This window comes from Gallinula chloropus (genome assembly GCF_964237585.1).
Source record: "Gallinula chloropus genome assembly, chromosome: 2".
Taxonomy (NCBI): Eukaryota; Metazoa; Chordata; class Aves; order Gruiformes; family Rallidae; genus Gallinula; species Gallinula chloropus.
In genome coordinates, this window is record NC_140086.1 from 98,044,719 (window position 1) to 98,070,032 (window position 25,314).

Sequence of the window (25,314 nt, forward strand, 5' to 3'; positions counted from 1 at the left end):
TTGCCTTGTCAGTTCCTTTTAAGGTAGCTGCTTTTATGAAGACCTTATAACTTTTAGAGACAATCTGTGAAGTGTTAGGCATAATAACATTTGGTGCTTTCCAGTTTTTAGCAGATAGTTCAGGCGGAAGTTGTAAATATAGTTGCCTTTTTGGAGAAAGCCCTCATTTGGGTTAATCTTAATAAGGAAAAGAAATACCAGTATGTCAACATGGAATCTTTCCTTCATGTAGATAATTTATCTTTGCAAGCCTCACAGACACCGATATTTCTTTAAAAGGGCAGATGATGCTAATCCAGATGGACAGATCTGCCACCATAAATTCAGAAAATACAGTTAAGGCTGCAGGCCTTTCTTGTTTCTCCTGGAGAAAAAATGTCCATGGAGAATCAGACATCTGTCTAAATGGTCTCATCATTTCATAACCATTAATTAGGTTAAGCTTACCATAAAGGCTGTCTCCAGTTTAAAGTTAGAGCGCAGTTAAGCAAAACTACACATGATTTTTAGTTTGTTTTCTACAAGCCATTGAAACAATGCTGAGTCTTGCACATGAAAAATGAGTCAAGATGTTGTTGAGAACCTAAATGCTACCCCAAAATTCTGTTTTTCTTGGCATTTACCCTCATTTTATCCACCCACTGTTGTTTCAGAGATGAGTCCAGATGCTCGTTACCTCCAGTGGGCTGTCTCTTGAAAATTCTCACTCTGAAATGTGTTGACTGGAATACTGTTTTCCAGATTGTTGTTTTTGGTTTGGGTCTGGATTTCTGCATTTCCCTATTGTGTTCAGTCATAAAGTAACTCAAATTGCAGATTCTACTCAGATAAAAGTTTTAATAAGCTATGTAAAATAACACGATATAGATGTGTCTGATAGGAATTTTATGTTCAGCTGCATTGCAAAGGATCAAAATGCTTTAATTCTAAGTGTAGAAATTACTCTTTTCCTCTAAAAATTGTGGATCTGTAACACCTTATGTTCTTGATAATTTTAATTTCTCTGTCGTTCATTTTTTCAAGGAAGCTGTTACGTGTCTGGGGACTTGTGAGGAGATTTCTCTCTGTCCCTGAGATTTGATCCATCATAGTTTCTGAAGCATTGGGAACATCATTATTTCACAATCAGCTTGATTTCTGTCACATAGAAATAACGTGAGGAAATAGCCATTTTGAAAATAGGTATCGTAGTAAGGTACCATTAGGTTCATCTCTACTGAGAATAGGAGATGGCAGCTGTTTCAAGAGCAGGAATGTGACTGCAGCTTCATGATTACACTGCCCTCAGCTGCAGTGTGAACTACAATCTTTCTATATGTATTTTCAGTAGTGAAAGCAATTCAGATTCAACTGTCGGTGTAATTATTAGATTTTTAATAATTGTGATGTCCAGATGAAAGACTATATATTCCCTTTCTCTTATGGTGGCTTCCCTTCTTTCTCTATATCAGCAAATAATTACCTTGCTTGAGAATTTTATGCCAGTCAACTACTGAACCCTTCCTTTAATTCTTCTGAAGAGTGTCTCCTTAAATTTTTTTCATGGTATTAATAGTATTAAGCCCTGTATTTACTATAGTGTGGTGAATAACCAAGTTACAAAAATTAATGACTCAACTACTATTTGATTTCAGAAATAATTTGCTTCAGAAACAGAGGTAGGTATAGCATATTTTCTCTTATGGTGTCCATTGGGGAGTTACTGAGTCTTTCCATACATGGAGGGTATGTTGAGCATGACGTGTCCATGGTGGACAAAGATGCAAGACCTTGTCTCATGTCTGAAAATGTCTACCCAGTCTCCGAAAGTTCAGTTCTCAGCAACCATCCCAAGCAATACACACCCATGGCTAACATTTGCTTTTGGTTCAAGGATGGCTAGGCCTATATTCTGTTTCTGCTCTGTATGTCCATCCAACCACACTGCAGGTGTTTTGCCCCCTGCTATCCACCCACCCGCAAATACTGTGCCCAGGCAAAAGTCTTCTGAATTTAAAACCTCACCCACCTATACACTGGGCAGTTTACTTTTTAAAATACCCATTCTTACTGGGGAAAAAAACCTAAATTTATGATCAGACTTTGTTTCCCACTCCATTTAACCAAGCCATCACTTGATCTGTCACTGTATTTACCAACTGTAGAGGCAGAACATAATGCACTGATATTTTTCTTCTCTAAAGACAGGAAAAGGTGCTGTTGCACCTTCTCTGTCTTATCTACCAGACAAGTTTTGTTTGACCATTTTTGTTGGAGTAAACCAACCATCTCGCGTTTTATGCCTTTTCTCTATGAAGGCTACTTGTTTTTCTTAGACTGCTTTGCTTTTGCTTCCCTCTAAGAGATCTCCAAGAAGTTTCATTGAGTGGCTGCAGATCCCCCATCTCTCTATTCACTGATTAAAATTCTGCAAGGCTCTAGAAATAGGGATTTGTAGGAACCAGCAGATGCAACATGATGCTTAATTCGTTCTTTGCTGGATGGACATAAGTTTTGTCATTCTGAATCTCCACACACAAACAGATGATTGTTCTATAGTAGCTCATGTACTCTTTCTTACCTGTTTAAAGTAAGTCATAGTACATGTTGCACCAAGCTGTTCCTGGGTGATTGAGAAAGAACCACAATCCTGCATCAGGCAATATTAGCGTTTTTAATCCAGCAACGTGAGAGTAACTGGAATAGCATTATGTGTGCAAGGGGCACGTGTTCACAACTCTAAAGGAAAAGGAGAACAGCTGAACCTTGCAGTTGCACCATCAAAGAAGAGGCCTAGGAAGCTCCACCTTGAGCAGACAGTAAGGAGGGACGACACTTGAGGGCTGCTCTTGCCTTTGAGCGTGTGCTTTGGGCATTAGTGGGTAGTGATGTGGCACAATATGCCTGAGGAAGCCAGGGTCAGAGGTAGGGCAAGGAAAGAATTCATCTGCTGTCTGGGATGGATTTAGAAATATTTTAGGGTTTGATGTGCTCTGTGATATGCAAGAGAACTAGTTGCACTGTTAGGCACTTGCAGGTGAGAAAGTGCAACTTTGGATGGTGTTGGATTAGTTAGCACAATCTAAGTACCCGGAGAGGAAGGGAGCGTCTCCCTTGCTTCTAATACTCACAGGCACAGCAGAATCAGTAATACTGCCTGCCTTGGTGGCTGATCCAGAGATTGTACAACGGGAATCTGTAGGGATATTCTTCATCTAAAATTAAGAGAGCCAAGGAGATCAGGGGGTAGGAGAAAAGGAAAGAAAACAGAAATAAAAGTTAATAGGAAAAGGAATAATGACACTTACTCAACACTACTTCTACTCTGGTCTACCATCACTGCCTTTGAGCTCCTTTGTTAAGTGACATGACTAAATGGCATTACATACCCCAGGAGTTAGATGCAGCTGTGATTAACTGCTTCTGGTGTATCAAGGATGCTTGGCCCCTGACATCCCTTCAACACATACAGTTATGCATGGTGTAATGTGCAGAATGTACTTTATGTGTAAGAGAAGCTTAGTGTGATTAGTGTCTGAGTTTGACTGCTGAACCTCTGTACTGCACTTTTGTTTTTTCAGCAGTATGCTTTTATTTACTGCTTGCTACTCTGCCAGAATAAAGACCTGTGAAGACTTTTATGGCAAGTTAGGGACCAGAGAGTTAAAAATGGGAAAGCTGGAGGGGGAGGCAGAGCATGAAGGAAAAATCAATATATAATCCTTTGTCAGTGAAGTATTCCAAGCTAGTGTTGTCTGGCAAGTTTTGTAGTTGATCTCTAGTAGTGTTATTTACACCATGTTTCCTTACATTTTTTATGAGAATAACATGTGAAGTACTACAGAAAGTCTTAAAAACCATTGAGATAGCTATGATTTCTCTTATCTACGAGCCTAGTTATTATCTGATGGGATTTTGATTGGTATAGCTGTTGATTAGTAGCAAATCATTTGTGACACTTTCTGCATGCTTACTAATAGTTCTGCACATTTTCCTTCTATTTTTCCAGGAACTGTATAAATTGTCTGACCTATGAAAGCCTGGCCCTTCCTTTTTCCCTGTCAAAACATTTGACTTCTTTTATGCTGTATCTTTAAATCTACCACAGAGCTCACCATGCAGTGTGCACCCAGAAATGGGGTTTGTGTGATGAATTCAAAGGAAGGTAATTACCTGTGAATAGGTTTTTTTTTTTTTTGTGGTTAAACAAAGCTACTAAGTAGAATTTTACAAAAGTTTAAAGACAGATTTATTTTAGAGCTGAATTCAGCTCAAGTTCAAACCGATTTAAGTTATTTGACCAGGTGCTGAAATGAAAATCTGTTTTTGTTGCTGTGGGAAACAGTTGAGCTGCTAGGTTTTAAAATAGGTTGCACCCTTTTGGAAAGTACAAATGATCTGCCTATGGAGTTGCTGAAAATTCAGATCACATCTGGGGCATGAGTTAAGCTGCAGTCACAGCTGGGCTGTGCAGAGTCAGACCCCTGAGAAAGGATAAGAATATTTTGAGTCTAGCCTGGCCCTGTGGCTGTGAAATCTTGCACTGATGCACTTCAGGCATCCAGTAGAAGTCTTATGGTTTCAGGAAGCACGAGTTTCTTGCTTGAGAAAGCAAGTCAAAATTCAAGGCTAGACTGGAAATAACATACAGGAAACCAAGTTGGTGTTCTTCGCTCTTGAGTTTTGCTTTGTTCTTACAGCAGAAACTGATGGGAATAGAAATGATGAACAGCTTCCTCATAAACTTATACAAATTCAGTTTGATAATTTGAACATCTTAAATGTACATCTGTGGGTTCAATCTAGGTCTTGTTAAGAAGAATCCAAGGACACTAGAAAATAAATTGTGGCAAATAAGCATGTAGAGGAAGAGGCAGAGTTCTTTCCAAACTTCATTGACAAGCTGGAACTAGTTACAGAATGTGCAAGGATTTTGTGGGTTGATACTTGTAGCCACGTACAGTCCACATGTTGACGGTCCCATATGTTTTAAAAATTACTTTCAGGAAATCACAGTCCTGTAAGATTTGTAGCTGCCGTGGACATTCATGACCCATTTACCCGAGTCCTCTGGAAACCCTGATGGAGCCCTGAGTTATAGGGAAGCTGAAGTAGCACTAGGGCCTTTGTATACCACGTATTCTGCTGAATAGAAGGGAAGGCAGGCACTCTCCACAGATAATGGGGAACAGTCTTTGATTTTATGGTAGGAAACAATTTTTACCTCCAGTATAAATGTATATGTGATCAGCATCTCAGGTAATTTTCTCCTTTTGCTATTGAACTTTTTCTCAGAAAGATTCAAGGTCAAAAAATGGAAATGTAATTTAGTGAAATGAGTTTAGTGGTGTTATAGGGGTGTTCAAGATGATAGCAGCATTCTTCAAAGGAAGCTTATATAAAGCAGCATAAGGACAAACTCAATGCATAAATTTATTTTACCTCTGTTACATTTAAATCACACTACAAACTGCATGAATATGCACATACATGGAGGATATTGGAAGCCTCTGCCATTAATGACAAGGACTGAAGCAGTAAGACAGATTTCATGAGGGCAATAAAAGTGAAAATTGTACATCTTTTTCCTTTACTGGTTATGTACTCTGATCTGGGGCTTCAAGTTACAATATTACAGGTAGTTTTAAAGTCTGCTTTGTAAATTCCCTCTTCTCTGATAAGGAATTGAAGTGAGACAGAGAGAAACAAAAACTTCTTCAAACACATTTTACTCCTGAAGCTGTTGTTATTAGTAGAACCAAGGTATTATTATTAAAGCCACATAACTATTTGCACAACATATAGTCACTGACTAAATTGATTAGAATCATAGAATCACGGAATGGTTTGGGTCAAAAGGCACCTCAAAGATCATCTAATTCCAACCCCCTGCCATGGAGGATTGCTCAGACTGTTGTCCTGAGCTTGCTAGTTATTGCAGATTCATCATAAGCTTACTACTCCTTGGAAAATATTCTTAGGCTACATTCTCAGCAGATAATGTTACCTTCTTTGGGCTGCTGTTTTCTGATACAATATCATCTAAATCCAGAGATGCCCATAGAACCCATGCACACAAGGTCAGTCATACAGAAGGGACCTCTCTGTGGCAACTGGATGTTACATTGATGTAAATGTTGTCCTTGTGTCCTCTCCATTGCCTCGTAAGTGGAAGAACCGTGGAAGAAGTTTTAACTGTAGTCTTTTTGTTACTTTTGCTTGAATTGCAGTTAGGTAAATTCTATATTACTGGAAGTTTTTCTCCTTTTTAATTCAGGATTTTAATAGACTTTATGAACCAGTCCCAATGCCAACAATTCCAGACTTCTTCAAATAAGAATATGGTTTAGATTTAATTGGTTGTGACTTAAAGCTGATAGCAAACTAAGAAACTGTACAGGTCTGATACTGATTGTTACTGAAATCACTGAAGTTTTACTACTTTACTGTCTTTGTTGCCTAGCATTAATAGGCTGTGGTCTGGTGTATTAGTTTCATGACTATCTGTAACTGTTGTTTTAGACTCCAGGAACAAAATCTGAGTGTGCTGTGTCTGGTTTAATTTATTTTTTTTAAACCCATAGATTTATCAATATTTTTTTTCTTAATGTGCAGTTTACATTTAATTTTTTTAATGTCCATTAATCTTTTTTTTTATCATGGACATGACTAAGCTTATCCATCATTTGCAAACTGTGTGGCATTTATGATGGTCCATAAAATGTGCTTTGGGGGAAAAGGACACCAAAATATCCTGAGATGGGTTCCTGGTGACCCTTCCCTGAACTTGATCTGTCTTTGATAATCCAAGCACACTCCTTCAAAGCCATCACAGTCAATCAGGTCACCAAGTGCTTTGGAGCTCGTGTCTTCCGCTGGTTTCATTACTGCGCCTGCACCTCCGGTCATCAGGCTAACATGGAACTTGGAAATGCTGAAAAACTGGGAGTAGACTGGAGGACTGAATGGTAGATTAGGATAAAACAGCGAGGGCAATTTTTGTGTGCCTAGTCAATTTGTGTGTTGTGGGTATATGAGTGGTCTCCCACACAGCAAGCACTTGAGCACAGTTTATGGCACTGTTTGTACCATGCTGTGCCTCCTGGAGCACTTCTCTTGGTCTCTTTTTGTTCTTTCTGGGATGCTGGAAAACATGGTGCTGTCAAGGCTGCTGTTGTGCAATAGAGCACCACATCATAAAAAGGAAAAGAGTGCACTGCAGACAGGTCAATCCTGGGTTTATATGTAAACCCATATATGTCCCAGCCTAAACATCAATATTCTTTCTCTCTCTCTCTCTCTCTCTCATAATTACATTTAATTACTGAAATGTATTTTTCAGTTCATACTGGTTTATATTATTTCATAACTGGGCACTATACATAAATATATATTCAAAATCACTCTTGTGACCAATCACTTTATTTCTGATTTAGCGCCAGTCTAATCTGAAAGATGGCTGATACCCCAGGCCAAGTTTCTGTCAGATACTTTTCTTGTACAAAATCTTTGTGACCTGAACAGTCTTCCTAATCAGTTACAGTGGCTTCCTTACAAAATACACACCTCACATAGTTTGTGAAATTTCACTATGAATTTCAGATGTAAAAATCTTCCAGAAGTGAGACAGAGCACTGACAGAATAGATCCAGTTTAAGGACCCTCAAGATGAGCGAGTGCTGAAGGCCTTTTTTGAAATTAAGGATTACTTTGTAAAGTCTTGAGAAGAAATTTTGCATAATTTATCCTCTGCTAAGGGGAGATGTTGTTATGAAAAATTACAGGGATAACAAACATTAATCCTAAACTAAATTAAAGAACTCAGAGGTACCAGAAGGAACAGAATTCAGTGATGTCTGTAAAATACATGAGTTGGAAGACTCTGTATCACATATCTGGAATTACACAGGAGGTAAGAAGGAAGAATTTGCAATGCCCATATTTTAATTGAAAATGGATCTTTTAAGACATTATCTTTAAATATGTCGCAAGGTGATCTTATGAAGGTCCTATGCTGTTTTTTTTGGAAATGTTTGAATTTTTACTTATAATGTAAAATAGAGTAAACCATGACTATTTGTGTTGCCATTATCCTGAAAGCAGGAAAACTTTAATGTTTGCAGTAATTTTTTAGATTTTTCTGATATAGTAAAGGTGCATGAAGTTTGATGTATTTTCCTCTTTTAGACAAAAATCCACATTGCATGGGCTTATAAAATGTTGTTATAAATTTTTTAGAAAGAATCACTGAGTATACAGAAGACTAAAGAGTATACACAATATGAATTATGAATGTATACTTCTAATTCTGTTGTTATTTGGACTTGGATGGGTCCTTCATCCTGTAACACTGAGGTAAAACTGGTTGAATATAATACATTGTACACTAAGTGGCATTTTCCGTGTGTGCATCAAAAAGTATTAGAAAGTAATTCCTTAAACCAAGCTAAATAAGGAAATCCACAAGTATCAATGACATAAATAGAACAATGAGTCTGTTTTAACATGGGAATTCAGGTAGGTTAGGTCAGAAAGACTAGCTAACCCCGAAATGATTTTGTTTGTGTTCAGAAGGACAGGAATAATATCAGTAGAAGTGATTTCACTATGGGAAGTAGAAAACTTGTCAAGCCTGTATGATCACTTCTGCCCTTTCAGACCTTACAGGGCACAGACACAAGAGCATAATGAGCACCAGTTATGATTTTATCAAGAAATCTGGCTGTGGCACAACGGTTTTTTTCAGCATCATTTCCAAGAGGGTGGTGCACTGAATAGCTCAAGGTCAAAGAGAACGGTTCACTGGTCTCTGATCACTTTTCTAAAAGCTGTTTTGCAGAACAAAAAGCAATCTGCAAACTTTGATAACATGGCAGTTTCAGTGGCTTGGCTTGTATCCGTATTGCAGTTATAGGTACATAGATGTAAGGGTTTATGGATTGAATCTCCAAGCAAGGGTTCTAATTGTACCTTGGTTGGAGTAGTTGCCACTTCTCTCTGGTGTTTTGCCAAGTAACTCTTTGGAGATTAAATTTAGGCTAGATGGTGCCTTTAGACAGGGTGCTCCCAACTCCATCCTGTTTCAGGAAAGTTTGGAGTTCAGAACTATTGAAGGCCTTCGTGGTTTTGAGATCAGAGATGTAACGTGGGAGAAAAGAAAGACACAGATTCATTATTTCTCACAAAACACGTTACTGAAGTCAGAGAGTGCCACGACACAAAATGCATTAGACATGCTGTTGGAGAAAAAAAGCTTCAATCTCACGTATTTTGCTCTTGCAAACATCTGTTACATTGGAGCCTCTGTCCTTGTGGTAATACTAGGGAAGAAAACTGTGAAAACACTTGCTAAGTAGCTTAATTCTTCTGAAGAGAAGGGGAAAGGGGGGTGGAATAATGAAATTACAGAAATTGTTGTTTTCTTGTGGCAAGGTCTATGTATGTAGTCATAAGACATGGCCTATGTATATAGTCATAAGAAACACAGTTAGTTAATGGTTTCTGGTTCTTATTTTTATAACTGCGTGCTGAGAACCACCTGTCTTATATTTTAGTAACAAGTTTGAAATAATTCGCTTACAAATGTATTGTTTTACTTAAGGAAACCCTTCCATCCCGGCATACTCAGCCTGTGCGTGCATATATGATTTTACATATAATCCATTCATCATCAGGCTTCCACATACTTTTCCAGGTATATAGATGTAAAAAGTGTCTCCATTGTATCTCCCATATAATGTGGCAGTAATTTTTAAAAATTACTGGAACAGAAAAGTGAAAAATTGTTTTTACAGTCATATACATGTATTTTTTGTGACCTACATCATCATTGTAACTGAATGTATCTCTTTATCTCACCTCTCTAAACTTGTTTCTTTAAGTGCTACAGACTAAGGATTATTATGGGTTTAAAATTTAAATCAGTGCATGATTAAACCCTCAGAATTTTATAACCTTACAAAATCTCTGCCTGTGTAAAGTGCACATGCACAACAGACAGACAAACATCTGTTAGGGAAACTTCTGTCAAGAGTCTTGCCTGTTGTAAATTTAGGAGGATCTTGCTGGGCTCCCACAGACTCCAACATGTGAACAGATGTACACAGCAGTGATGCAGGCAGCACCTTCCAACCAGGGGAAGCCCTTCCTTCTGTGTTTATAGCATACTGCCCTGTGGCTCCCCAGATGGCCTGCTACTTCTGCTTTAAAAATCCCCACTTCATGTACCACTGCTTGCTTCAAATCAAAACTAGAAACTTGTGCACAGGTCTCAGACTGAGGCTTTAACTGGTCTTGTTAGTCATATGATGTTTATCTCACGTGATCCATGACTGTCCTCTGGGCAAACCAATACTGGAAAAGTTTGTGGAAGAACAGTGTCTCTCTGGCTTGTTACATGACAAATGCTCTTGCACAAAAATTATATACAACCAGACCAAATAAAAGTATTGCAAGTAACCCACTGTCAGGAGCACGTGCTTTAGGGAAATGTGCTATGGTCGCTGAGCATAGGCTGCATCGATATATGGCAAGCCTGGGAGAAGTACAGAAATAAGCTGATGCTGTCATCAGAATCCCAAGAGGTCTTTTCATTTTTTTTTTAAAAACCCTGTGTTGATTTGTATGGTGACTTAGGAGAGACTCAGAAAGGCAATAAATTTAAATACATCCTCTGCAGATCTGTGAGGATGTTTGAAAGCAATACTTCTGCTGTCCAATGGTATGGTTGGACAGGACATTTGCTTAAGTTCAGAAGGGATTTTTCAGTATCTTTTTGCCATGTGATTTTAACAGCATTATTGGCACAGTACAAAACAATGGGGAATGAGAACACTAAAGGGAAAAAGCAGGAAGAGAGAGGGAAGGAAAAATTACTTTGCATTGGTCAGGAGAGCACTTGAAAGGGAAGTTGGACTAAGCCAAGGAAGGAGAGATAGGAGTGTGAAGCTGTGTCAAGGGATGAAATTCTGGGGAGATGTGTGTAAATAGGCAGTTTAGCTACTGAAATGGTCCGCTGGAGACAGTAAAGGAGGAGGAGCTTTTGGGCTCTTTGTTTTCCATTGTCACGTCTAGACTTGAAGAGGCCTGCTGCACTCTGTGCTTCACTCTGCTTACAGGTGAACTGGGAACCTTTTCCTCTTGTGAAAAGCTTGGTACTAATACAGTGTGGCTAATGCCCGCTGTAGGAGTTGAAGGGGTTACCATTATAGCAGCATGAATTCCTTGTCCTTTTCTTCCTCTCTGTGATATGAAATGTTTTATATTTCTGGTTTTTTAGAGATCTGAGTTAAGCTGAACTTGGTGTTCTAGAAAGACACAAATTACCACTAAGCAACCAAAACTCTGTGCTTAAGACATTTTTGTCTCTATTCAGAGTTCTTACAAAGTAATCAAATGTTGATTCAGATAAGCACATGGGACATCCTGGGAATTTGGGGGCAGTAATTTTTTTATGTGCATCTCCAGGAGTTTCATTCCATGTTTCTCTGATGACTTTCCATTGTTTCCCAGTCAGGAGCATTTTAGTTTTGTACAAAAACCAAAACTTCTGCCTTTTGTGGAAAGAAAACCAGGAAAGCAGCCATCATTTCCTGCAATAAAAAGTGGAAGACTTAGTGCTTTGTGTAAGGGAAGCCATCTTCATTCTTTATCTTGTTGAGTGTGTAAATGGCATTTTGGCTAGAGTCTGAGACTGAAGGATAGGAGGGCTTCTGCCATATAGTTTTATTATTGAGTGCTAGTAAAGCCATTGCAATAAAAATACTCAAAAGGACTTTGCGTGCAGTCAGCATGGATGCAAGAGATATAGTCTTCAGTAAAAATAAAAGCAAGATTTAGACTTTTTCTAGATTTTGTGGGGTTTTTTTTCCCTAGAAAGATTAGTGGAGCTCTTCACATTCTAAACTGAAAGGCTTTTGTCTTGCATGAGTCTACGTCAATTTAGTTGCCAGTTTTTTAATAATCATTTTGATATCTTTTCAATTTATTATCACATTTCTCCAAATTCTTTTTGAAGTATTTCAAGTACTTTCAGCGTGTATAACTGTACTATCAGGAAAGAAGTCATTGTAAGGTGGTGAAAGAATTTGGCTTGTGCTACCTGATGCTTTCACTTGAGGGGGGTTTTTCCCACTGGAAATAAAAGAGGTATTAATGGGGGTTAGAGGGTGATGGTTCCTGTACTAAGGGAGAGCTTCGCTTTGGCAAAGGCGTATTTGATTGCTGAGAAAGTCTATACTAACAGATTAATTTTTTTTTAATATCACTTCTGTTAGTTTTAAAGCCCCTTGGTAAACTCAGAGAAACAAGTCCTGCTAGGTTATGGTAATTGAATAGAATTGTCTGTGACAGAAGTAACCTCTCATGTGGAAAACAAAATTTACCATTCTAATTTGAAGATTGACGTGTGACTTTAAAAATTATTTTCTGGACCCTTTAGCAGTTAATAAAATGTGGGTAGGGGACTCACAGGTGTAGTAATATTAATCTGATATCTTTAATGTCTCAGAAATCTCCAGCTGTCATAAATTTGTACTAGTCACGTTACAGCTTTTATGACTGAGTTACTGAATCTGAACATTTCACTGAAAATAAAAACTGTGTAAAAAAAGGAAATACATAGTTCAGTTTGGCCAGTCAAAAATTACTGACTTTTCCAGTAATTTCCAGAAGTTAAAGTAAAGCAGTCAGGCCGCTGCCTATTTAGCTCCCAGCACGCTGCAAACATGAACAAATCCTATCAGTTTAGTTAGAAAACTGCTTTCACAGAAATGATGGCTAAATAAGAAGGCAGTGGTACAGACTACAAGCAAAGAGTTTGTGTGGTTGTCTCCTCTTTACACATTTTCCAACACACAATGCTTTGCATTCCCAAGCTATAAGTTAACGCTGATTTTGATATAATAAAACTTTGAACTTACTTGTGACTCATCGCTGCATTAAAGATGAAGGAGTGTGCTTTCCTCTATGCCCCCCACTCCATAGGATGCAGCTAAGAGATTCTATTTAACATCTGTTGAAATCACTGAAAGCTCTTTCATTGATTTCAGGAGAAGCTGGATTAAACAGGTTTTGTCTTTGAACTTTGCTTGTAACAGGTTTTTCACTTTGCCTTGGCATTGAATGGCATATCATCTATTAATTTTCCACAATCAAGGCAACGACAGTATTAGCATCAAAAGAAATTGAAAAATAATAAATGGTTCTTCTTTAAACTGACTTCCTTTAAACCTAATCTACTATGAAGCAAGACTGCATGTACATGCTAGAATAGTAGACAAGTCTTTGCAAGATTGGAGACTAATCTTCAAGTTTTGTTAACTGTATTCTAAGACACTGCTTATGATTTATTGTGCAGAAATTAAAACAAATCTGAATTGTTTACACATTCCACTGATGTTGAAGTGATGTTCCATAGATTAGTGTTTATTATTTATTAAGGATATGTTCTTAACATTGTTAATATATATGTTAATTATTTCCTGTGATATTTAATATCCTTAATCTGCATACACTGCTCTTCATGCCTACAGTTTCATTAACAAAGCAGAAAGAGAATGTGTTTGTACCTGCATACAGCTTTTTAAATCAGCAGTCCCTTTATTTTTCCTTTAACTTTTCTAATATGGCTTATTTATTAATATTACTTTGCAGAAAAAACAGAGAACAAAGGATCTGTCCCAGCTGTTTCATTCATACAATCCATATGATCATAAGGTAAGAAAAAAAATATACTACCTACATTTATTGTTAAGAATTATTCCAAACATTTGTGATGACTATATTTCATGTTTAATGAAAAAAATGAGAGGAAATGATAAAATTGAAAGCACTAGGGTATTCATGTTACTTAAGTTATACTATGATATGAATGTTTCTTTGTTTCTCCAAGACAAGCTTGAAAAGCTTCACTTTCTGATTTGTGAAACCAATGACTCAGCCTCACAGAAGTATAATTTATAGACTGACACTAAATGCTGCAAAATGACCATATGTGTATCGAATTCCCCTCTTTTTTTATTCTCTGTATTTAGAAACTGTGTTACCCTTGAGTATGTTGCTTAGCCTGTTGCATCAATTAGGCCCCAAGATACATGATACTAATGAATTACCAATTGATTCTGGAAGCACCACTGGAAGAGGCTGCTTTGCTAGCAACCTCATCGTTGTCTGGGGGGAAAAAGAAGAAATGCACATCATCATTATAACTTGATCCTTATTTCTAAAGTCTGGGACCCCTGGTTAAGAAAAAACCCCATTCTATTATATCACATACTGTAGGGGTAAGAAAAGGAGATCACTTTTCTAGAGACATTGCAATATGAAATAAAAAAATAAAGCTGTTACAAGAGGAAGACTTTGGAGAATCAGGAGACAGAGATCACAGCATTTCTGTGTTATAACTGTCATGGGGTTTTTGTAGACATTATGCAAAAGAGAGCATTAAGAAGCAGATTGAAGTAAAGTTAAGTAAGTTTGTAAATATTTTCAGGGCGTTCCTCCTATCTTGGATGCATCTCTGGGAATGGTTTTCTAAGCAAGTGCACTAAATCCTTTAACAATTTGTCAGCAGTACAAGATGACTGGCTTTGCTGCTTCTGTTTTGCAAACTGTGTGTGATTTTGCAAGTATCCATCTCCAAAAAAGAAAGATTTGAAACATTTTTTGTTGTTGTTTAGACATTTCAAAGGAAAGTTTTGAACTCTACCCTCTTTTCCTGGCCACATACCAAATAGCTATGCAGTGGAAAATTTAGCTGGCTTTTGTATTTGGGGGGAGGGGGGGAGAAGAAGGCAGCAGGAGCATGTGTGTATGTATGTACAGGTATCTGTACCTGTGAACACCTGTGGGTATGTCTGTAACCCCTCCTATGTCTATGAAACAGACATACATTGCATAAATATTAATGGCTTAAATTTATCAAGTAGGTTGTTGCTATGAGAGTTCCATAGTTACCAGGAACTTGAAAATTTAGTTTAAAAAACCATCAAGCAGTAGGTATATTCTACAATTCTAATAATTATATACCGTTTCAAGTTATATCCATCACGTTGAAGTATTTTTTTAGAGCTAGACTTATGATTTGCAAGACCTGGTAAAGCAAAAACTAAAGGCCTGTGAAAATTGAGAAACACAAAGAATAAAGGAATAGTGTGACAAGTTTTTGGGTAGGATCATTGCTTTTTGAGTTGAAGCATTTTCAGGTAAATGTAATAGTAAATCAATTAAGATCTAATAAGAAGCAGCAACTGATGAACCAGAAGCTTTGATATTTCTCTCTGTGTCTAAATTCTCCTGTGCCAAACACTTTTTATTCATAGTACAAGGAAATTCCATTATTCTTTTATTAGCACTTTTAACAGAGCTTGGCCATTTGTAACTCCTGCTGCCTTCCTGTTCATATCCTTTGTGGCATTATATCAAAGTATCCTCAAATGATTCTGGCCTCAGTTGTGAAAGCTTGTGCACTCTTTACAAATTAGTCATCAGGCAATGTGGAATTGAATGTAAATGCTTAGATATATATTTCCTTTTGATCTTTGTTTTAGGACCTGTAATAAATTATTTAAAGTAGCACAATTGATGAGTGATTTTTGAAGCTTCACTCTTTCGCTGCATATTCTGCATATATGTATATATATATGAGAGACTAAAAGGGGAGAAAGGACAAATGAAAGTTTATTAAAATTGTGATCTTTCCTTCGATATTTCCATTTGACAGTGAATGTTTTCCTTCTTCTGAATATTTCCTATGCTGCTGTGGCTGCAACAAATTCACTGCAGATTTCTTGCTATGTGCTTTTAATTTCCACCTCAGATGCCTTTTCCACAATTGTTGCGTTTCAGGGGAGGGCTTTTAATTTTTATATTAAATCTAACAGTAACCATTAGTTGAAAATGCAGCAATTTCAAATGGAGGTCTTGATTATTTTTCCTCTAGTTCCATATTTACATGGCAGAAGGGTTGGGTGGGCAGATGTTGTTTGCTATTTTGCAGGTTATTTTCAATAAGGACGTTTTATGATGGCTTTGTGAACATGGTGGTGGTGCGGGATCATGGCACAAATGACTTGAATAACTGGTTTCTGGGGCTGTGAGTTGGTTGATTAAAAGTTTTTTCTTTGAGAACCTTTCTAAAGTAAAAGAGAGAGAACTTTAAAGGATAAGTTGGTGCTTGATAGTAGCAGTTAAAACAGATGTAAAAAGGAAGCTTGTGAACTGCAGAGATTGGAACAGGACTGTCTACTGAGATTTCATAGTGCTTCATCATTTTATGATGGGATGTCACATAGAAAAGAGAAAAATCAGAAAACATTCATTCTTCCAAGCTTGTGCTCCACTCTAAAGTAGAAAGTGATGTTTTGATGGAGTAGCTACACTAACCTTATCACTGTTTATATTTGCTTATTGGACCAGTAGCTATTAGAAATAGTAGCTGTTCCTGGAAAATTTACCGCAATATATATTTGCTTATCTAGTGTAAGTTACTGCATCCTGAAAGATGTATTAAATGTTTTTGGTTCTGCATTCCAAGGTAAAAACCCAGCTCTTTTATGGAGGGGGAAACCAAGGATCAACTTGTCCTTCCACTTCAGGTGCGGAGTCTTTTCTGGTATCGCATGAGGCCTTAATTCTGCAGAAGAGGGACCAAAGCTTTTCAGTTCTTCTATGCAGAAGGGATGGAAAACTGAGAGATATTCTGCCTCTGCTGATGGCAGGGGAGGAGTAGTTATGCTCCTGTATTCTTCAGTGACTAAATATGCATAGTTTACCTTCTAGTTGCCGCTCTCATTGTTCAGACGAAACCATACGACAGCAAATCTCAAAAATGACCTGCCCTTTGGTTGTATACTTACCCTGTCCAGGGGGATTTGATCCTGTTCTCTTTCACCTCACATTCCCATAGGGCTTACAGAGCCTCCGACTGCAGAACCTGAGGGTCTTTCAGATACCATGCCACTGACAAAGCTCATTGTAGCATCAGTATTGAATGCTTGGCAGGTACATTGAGCTCTTGATGTCAGACACATGCAAAAAGCTCACTTTTCTCAGATTTTTTTTTGCTGTTCTTAAATAAATATCTTCTAAAATTCAAACTTTCCCAAACTAAATAATTATTTTGGAAATGCTGAGATATATCTTGATTATGAAAAGCTGTTCCAGGTGGGTGTTTGATTGCGATTTATTCAAACTTATTTCTGTTAGCATGTGTAAAAATACATACAACTCTGTTTACAGGTGAAGCCATTCCTTGTTCTGAAATACTTGCTTTTTCCTGTGTTTGCATAGGGCAGGAGTATATGTAGTGTGGCTTTCTTGAGAATCAGATTCTGGCTAGCTTTTCTCTAGTTAGCAGTAGAACAGCTCTTCCAATTATATGTACAGTTCATCTTTTTCTAGGACCTTCAGAAAAATAAGATAAAACCGACATCCTCATAAAGCTGTACCAAGAAGAATTTTCTTGATTTAAAATTAAAGGGGAGCAGTTTTTAGCCTTAGCTATAGGGTCAGTTTTCTACTAGCTCATTTAATGAAGGATTATGTTTGCACACAAGTAATTTGTGCTGAATCTTCTCCTGCATGGACACTGTGAGGTTCCACATCGCACACAGCAAGAATTTTATTCTGTCTGCAGCAGATGTTTTGCTTATTATCTTTCTCCCACATTTTGTTTGCCCTTTAAAACTTGTGACCCAGATTTTTGAAAGCTATTAAGGTGATAGCAGGTTAACCTGGTCAAAACAACAGGTTTGAGAAGCTTAACATGAGCTTCAGGATCCAATATACAGCAAGTGTCCAAATTCAGCCGCACAGAGCCCTAGCTCCCTTTCTTCTTCTGTCAGATGAGTCAAGTATTCAGTCTAGCCCTGGAGCAGTTGTTTAAAACTATAATCCTCAATTTATGCTCTGCAAAAGCATGCTTTTACATATAGTAAACACAGCATAGTAGAACTACAAATTCATTTTGCTGCTCTGCCTTCTCGAGAGGATACCCTGAAAGAGACCTTAGGGCATGTCCATACCTGCCTCTGGCAGTGTTGTGCTGCTGCAGTGAGAAATCCTCTGAGAGTTGTGCTTAAAACACCGCTCTGGATCCCTGTCTGCCTTTTGCAACCCGAGTCTCTTTCTCAAGAATAGGGCGTGATCTATGGCAAAATAAGGTCATGGCTTACAGCGTTAGTGATTTACTGTGGCATATACTGTGTCCAACCAAATAAAAAAGAAATTCAGTATTTGTGTGATTTGAAAGGAGTTTTTTGAGATTTTTTGTTCTGTCTGAAAGTGCTCAGGATTTAAAAAACAAATTAGTAATTCAAAATGTGCTCTAATTGATGCAGTGGTACTGAAATAATTGTAAAATCTTTATGCCTCATGCTTTCAAATGTTCTTTATTCATGTGTTCTGGAAATTTTAAAACATTCAAAAAACTAAAACCCCATTAAAAAAAAGCCTTTGTGATTGGCAAGTTATTTGGGACATCGTATTAAGATGCACAAGTGACAGAAAGCTTTCTTCTTTTTGCTTTTTCCTTTCTTTTGGAGGGTTAGATTTGGGTTTTTTTGGCTAGCTCTTAGCCTGGTAAGCAATTTTAGATACAGGGGGTTTAATGTCCTGTATTCTCTTAGCTTTGATAAAGGTAGATATGTACATAACTGACTCAAGGAAGAATAACGAGATGATGATGTATGGCTGTCCTGAAAGTGAAGGTGCTAATGACTGCTGTCACTTGCAGACTTACCATGATAATTGCTTTAAACCAATTATTTCAGTGGTGCACAGACTCTTGCTCCAGTTTATAACAGAAAATAAATAATGTCAGCCTCCTTACATTGTGGTTATAGGGCACCTCTTTCTTCTGCTGGGTTTTGTAGCTCCTCTGGAAAGACTGAGGCATTTGTAAGCCAGGAAAAGTTAAAAAAAAATATGCTACTGCACATTGAAAGAAGCTGTAAATAATGAGGGGGTAAAACTGTGTTTTCGTAGTGAAACAGGCAGGACCCAGCAACAACCAGGTAGGACCTCTTCTGACACTGCCTGTGGAGGCTGATCTGTATGGTCTGAGTGGTTTTCATTGACAGTAACACAAAGTATTAAACACAGCAATGCCTGAGGCTGTGGCATTGTCAGGAAATGGCCGTGGACACTTGTGTGAAACACAGAGGATCCAAAAGCAAGAGCTATGTCCCAGGTAAGGGGTGAGGGATTGGAGCCAGCCGGCTTCTGATAGCAGAGCTTGTCAAATCCTGCACTCCTCCTGGCCTCTGTGCTATAGCTGGTGGCCTCTGGGAACCACCACAGAAGGTGCGGTGGTGGCACTGAGAACCAGTAAAGCTGCCTTCCCTGTGGCAAGGATTACTTAGTTAAACAGCGGAAATGGGGAGGTGGGAAGCTAAGAGCTTCTGTTGGCATGATTTTCCCAACAGTGGGCTGCTTCTTTCGCTTTTTCCCATGTTCAGGGAAGTTGGACCTTCTTTGCATCCTTCACAAAAGAGGAAAATTGGACAAAAGAAATTCTGATGTCCAGTGAAAGAAACAACTCTAAAATGCCTGATGTTTAGTGGCAGGCATTGCCATACTGCTGTGTTAATTAGATCCTGAGAAATTTCTTGTGTCTGCATTGTGCTGTGATGTGTTGAAATGTTGGATACTTGTAGAGTTGAACGTGTTGCAGTGAGAGTAGTTTCTTAAAAGAAGCCAGTGGAAGACTGAAACGTCGTCACAGCATTAAGCTTACCTGGCCAGTGAGATTCACATTTTTTGGTAATCTAGGCTTGTATCTTCCCAGTAGTTCCCGACCTCCCAGACTTTGCCACCTTCTGCTTGTGTGTTTGTTGCTGGCTGTCTTCCACAGCATATGAGGCATGGCAGCTAGCTTGTTTAAATAAACCAGGTTTGGGTGGGTTTTGAGGCCTAGAAAAGGGAAATTTCAGAACTGCTGAAGAACACAAACAGTTCTTGTAGTTTTTCCTGAGGACAGTGGTGTTTCCCATAATGTGTTTACGAAGATGTGCATGTGCAGTGGAAGTGCCATGAATCTGTAGGTTTTTCTTTCATCCCAGAAAATAAGAAAGTAGTTTTGAGATACTGTCTCAGCCTTCAGATTTGTTGGGTAATGACTTGGGTATATGATTCTGGGAAATAACAGAAATCCTTTTAACCTGCTTTCCATTTATTCCAGGAACAGCATTGTACTAAATCATAAGGCAACTGTGAGGTTGCAATGCCTGTGATATAAGCCATAGTCTGAATTTCCTAAAGCAGGTGCTTTGAATTGTTCTTCTGTGAGATGAAAAAGATTTCTAAGTTATTACTGAAAAGAAACAGAGCCTTTTGCTATCTCCCGCCTCCAAATAGATTTCAGGTTTAATTTAATAGCTCAGATGTCAGATATGACCGTGTTTTATGGAAATATTCTTATTGTAACTTGCACCCATTCTTCTCTTTGCCCTTCCCTCATGTTCAGAACTGCTTTTTGGAGGAGGTTACATAAAGCTGTTTTGTGCTCTTGATATGATGTGAGGCTTCAAAGAAGACTACTGAAAGGGAAAAGCAATTTCTGTCTGGAAGAGCAGTGCAGTGGCCTTGTGCTAATGGCATACTTGAACATGACTTGATGATAGCGAAGAAAATCTAATGGCCTGAAAAGCTGCTGCTTTTTGTTAACTCTTAGCTGCATTGAGGTTTATGCCATCTGTAACACAGAGTGAGCTAATATATAGACCAGGAATTGTTTCAGGTTTTTGTAGAGGATAGCAGAAACAAGGGAAGCAGTGCAACTTCTCTGTTGAATAGCCTGTATAAAAAAGACATGCCTGCTGTGTCTTAATTCTATAGCTGAAATGTTGGGATAAGACTTGCAGTTGTCTTTACAATGTATCTTGCATCCAGAACAGGCAAAAAAAAAGATTCCTGAATTAATGGCTGTAAATCCAGTGGTGTGTGTATTGGTTTTGTTTTATACAAAATCTAAAATATATACAAACAGGTTGTATATGCTTAACACTTTGGTTAAAACTATTTGTAGCTGGTAACTCTTCCTGTAGTTGGCTATTTAAAGCACCTAACCCTGTCTGAAGCTAACTGAATTGTTTGGGATTAATTCAATTATTAAACAGACAGGAGGCTTTTCCAGTTTTTGGTTAAACAGATATTTTTTTCTGTCTTTTTAAAATGATCTTTCTAAAAAAAGAATTAACAGTAGTCTGTCAAATCACATTTGCATATGTACATGAAAGTAATGCTGTGTGATGATACACGGGCTTAGAAGTTTAGTTGAGGTTTCATGGGTGTATTTTATTGAAATGTCTTCTTAATGGTCTCGAGAGTAGTTTTAAGAACTAAGCTGCAATCCCCATGTACCTCTCCCTGCCATGTAAAAACATCTATACAAGTTTTTTAGTTAAATAATCATGAAAATAGTGGTTATTTACCATTTTTCTCCTTGGTACAGCATGCAGATGCTAGCTGGTACAGTAGATTGCCTCAAAAAATTATTTCCTACCTCAAAAAAATATTGAAATATAAAATGAAAGACAAGTTTTATGGTGACATTAAATACCTGTCATATCGACTCAAGTAAAACATGTTGTTTGAGGTGCATTAATCCTCTTGTTATTTTCCAGAGAAAGGCATTACCTTTTCCTACATGTCTGGTATCACTTATGTTAACTTGTCTGTCATTACTATGGTACTGACACAAAAGCATGAAAAAGATATTTTAGGTTTTCTAAACTTAATTGCTGGAAAACCTTGACATCACAAAAAGTAAACAGGCCTGGTCCTGTTAAAATTTCTTTTCAGCTCTCTTTAATCTTGCATTGGCAATGTGATGGAGTGTATAACTAACAGTTCTGTGGTCATTTCAAGTTCAGATCAAGTTCAGGTATCTTTCTTCCTCCCATTCTTTAACATCTCACTTGAACTGTATCTCTCTGTGGCTGTGCAGTTTAGATTTTCTAGTTATCTTTCTTCCTCTCTTTCCCCCTCCCCCCCCCCTTCCTCCTTTCATTATTCTAGTAACATTTCTCCCAGAAAATAAAAGTTTCATAGAATCTCCTGAGCTGGAAGGGACGAGCAGGGATCATTGAGTCCATCTCCTGGCTCCACACAGGGCCAGCCAGGTCAGAGCAAGTGACTGAGCGCAGCATCCCGACACTTCTTGAACTCAGCCAAGCTGGGTGCTGTGACCCCTTCCCTGGGGAGCCTGTTCCAGTGCCCGACCACCCTCTCAGTAAAGAACTTCCAGAACCTCCAGTCTACCTTTTTTCTGTTTCTGCCTTTTTACTTTTTTGACTTTTTTTTTTTTTAAGTATCTTCTTCAGCTATTAAGGTTGTATGCTCTCTCCATTTACTACATCTACCTTACTAATGTGGTTTTTTCCCCCTGTATATCTTTCTGGAGCCACGTAGGTCTACAGCTGTGTGCCAGTTTTGACTGGGGTGAAGGTTATTTTGTCCATGATAGCGGGTACAGAGCTGAGGTTTGGGTTTGTGCCGAGAACAGTGTTGGTGACACAGGGATGTTTTCGTTACTGCTGAGCAGTGCTTGCACAGAGACAGGGGCTCTGCTGCTTCTCACCCCACCCCACCAACGGGATGGCTGGGGATGCACAAGGCGTTGGAAGCAAACACAGCCAGGAGAGCTGACCCCAACTGACCAAAGGGTAATTACGTAGCGTATGACATCATGCTTAACAATAAAAAGCTGAGGGAAGAAGAAAAGGGGGAACTTTTGCAGTGATGGTATATCAAAGCGGTCATGGGAAACAATACTCCTGTCAAAGGGGAAGGCATCAGTGCAGCAGGTGTATCAGTGCATGAGCCCAATACCATGGAAACCCACTGGCAGAGGTGGTAGTAGAGCTCTTCACTGTTCAAGAGTTTAAGTTTTGCTATTGGCATAAGTGTTCCTATGACCAAGCCCTTAATCATTCTTGCTTTTAATTAATCACTTACCTAGAGACCCAAGTTTTGGGAACTTCACTAACTAGCTTTACATTCTGTTCCCTTTCTTCTCACTGGAGAAAAATAGTTGGGTTTGTTCCTAAAATTGTTACAGTCTTTCTGTGTATTTGAGCTCATTTGAGATGTAATTTAGTGTTCTAGATGTTAACCAAATTGCTATCAGTGCTTCTATTACCAGAAAATTTTAAGTATCAAAAATCTTGGGTAAGATTTTGACTTTCTTGCGTGGAATGAACATATTCCACTTGTTTTTCTTCTTCCTTATTCCTGTTTAACATCTTGTTTGACCCTTTGATATAAAGCTCTGAAGCAGGCGTGTATTTCCTGGCATTCTGTCTGATAATAAGAGTATGGAAATGTTGATCTCCTTATCCTCTCTTAATATTTTTTCCTCATAGCCTTATACAGATGTCCATGCACACACACATGAAAACCCATCATCAACAAAAGCTTTGATTTGATTCCAGCTATCATCCAGAAACAATCTGGGTGTATTTCAAGTAAATCAGAGAAGGATGGGATCCCATTTTCCCCAATTTGTAAAAAAATCATCACTGGCCACAATTCCATCTTCTGCTGGAACAGTCTTGGAACTAGAATTTTTATTTCCTCTCTATACTATAACCTATTTAAAAGGGTAAAGAAAGCTTTGTTATCACACAGCTGAAAAGGCAAGTCTGAATAAAGTGACCACATAAAACTATAGATAAAATTTGTGCTTTCATACACAGGAACCTTGCTCACCTGTTAGCCCCCTCTCAGCATGATCTTGAGTGCTCTGCTTTGAAGGGAAGATGGAGGAGGACTCTCAGAATCTTCTGCTAGCAAACCATGGGGATTTTGCGTGGTTAATGTAGGTGATTTTCACCTGCAGTAAAGTATCTGTCTTAGCTGAATGTGAAATTTAGGGTTCTTAAAAATGTGCTGTCAGTGGTCCATCACCCAGTCTGCCTGTGCCTGATGGATGGACAGCTCATGGCTGTGGGGAAGAGGGTGTTTGTATTCAAATGTAACTAGAGAAGCATCCTATGAATTTTATCAATTTATAATCTTTTTTGAGAACTGTGGGACAAGTACTAAAGTACTTGTCAGTGCTCTGTTGATTTAATATGCACCCTTACAGTAAAACTAAGAACTTGCAGGTAAATTGCCCAGATACTAATATATACTCAATTAAATTAGGGTGGGCTTGAAAGACATCCCAACCTAGTTCAAAAGTAGAGGCTCAGAGTCAGTAGGCTTTGAGTTAACTCTGTAGTGTAAACATGCCATGGAGGTTTAGGTCCCAGTTCAGGGCAAAACAAGTTATCTAAAAACCATGATTCGGTTTCAGCTGTATTTGAGCTTTAGCATATCAGAAGGAAGGAGTGGTGGTGTCAGTAGGAAGTGAGGTACAAACCTGGAATTTATTATAAATGCACATTAAGAAAGCCTATTTCATTCCTAAAATTGATATGTTCTTCATACAATTTTTCCTTTGTTTTCTGGTATTTTAATGAACATAAAAATTTTCATCCAAAAAGATGGCTAAAACAAATTATCCATCCCTCCATGCATATTTTGAGGGAAATGCTCCAGCTTGAGAGGCTTGTATGGATGGCAGCCATCTTCTTTGGAATTTACTTCATCATTTCAAGTTTTGGAAAGATTCCAATGTCAAAAAAAAAAAAAAAAACAAACCACATCTTTCCAAGAAGCTGTAGCTTCTTCCTGTAATTTTAGACACTGCCTCTATTTGATTTGCAGTACCTGGAGTATAAAAGGTGTGTGAGGCCAATGGCAAATTTAAGGTTTGATGTCTCATGACTGTCAGGGTAAAAATAGGGCGTTTCTATCTCCTTAAAGGAACAGGAGCATTTCACTTTATTTCTGACAAACATGGCATTTTCTAATGTTATTGAAAGCAGCTAGGAGGTTGATCTTTAAAGGTGACATTTTAGGTCAAATAAATGCTGCTTTAGGTCATGTTTAATTTTTCTTTCACCCTTTCCTTCTGCAGTCATCATAGTCACCTTGCCTTTTAGAAAAAAAAAGATGGACATGCAAGTAGTTAATACAAGTTTTAAAACACAGCATGAGATTTTTTTTTCCCTCAAAATATATTTCTGTGAAATTTAATATATGTAGCACACATAAGTGAGGTGTTGTGATAAAACATTTCAGGTTGCAAATACAAGCAGTCAGGCTGACAAATGCTTTTTTTCATACTGTCAGGCTTTTTCCAGGAAAAAATACTTGTGTGTCCTTACTGCTGCTCATTTTCACATCTCCTTTAATATTGCTAGCATCATTTATGAGGCCCATGCATAGCAAATTATGCTTCTTCATGCCTTTTATTTTTACAAGCTTATTTTTTATATAAAAGGCCTG

The 25,314-nt window shown here is 38.1% G+C and overlaps 1 protein-coding gene across 1 annotated transcript in view; it reads left to right on the forward strand.

Annotated features, from left to right (window-relative positions):
* Positions 1–25,314, forward strand: part of CDKAL1 (CDKAL1 threonylcarbamoyladenosine tRNA methylthiotransferase) — a 414,385-nt gene that overhangs the window by 308,330 nt on the left and 80,741 nt on the right. Inside the window, exon 13 of the mRNA XM_084280398.1 lies at positions 13,633–13,695. Within this exon, the coding sequence (XP_084136524.1) occupies positions 13,633–13,695 (63 nt within the window). The remainder of the gene's footprint in view (positions 1–13,632; positions 13,696–25,314) is intronic.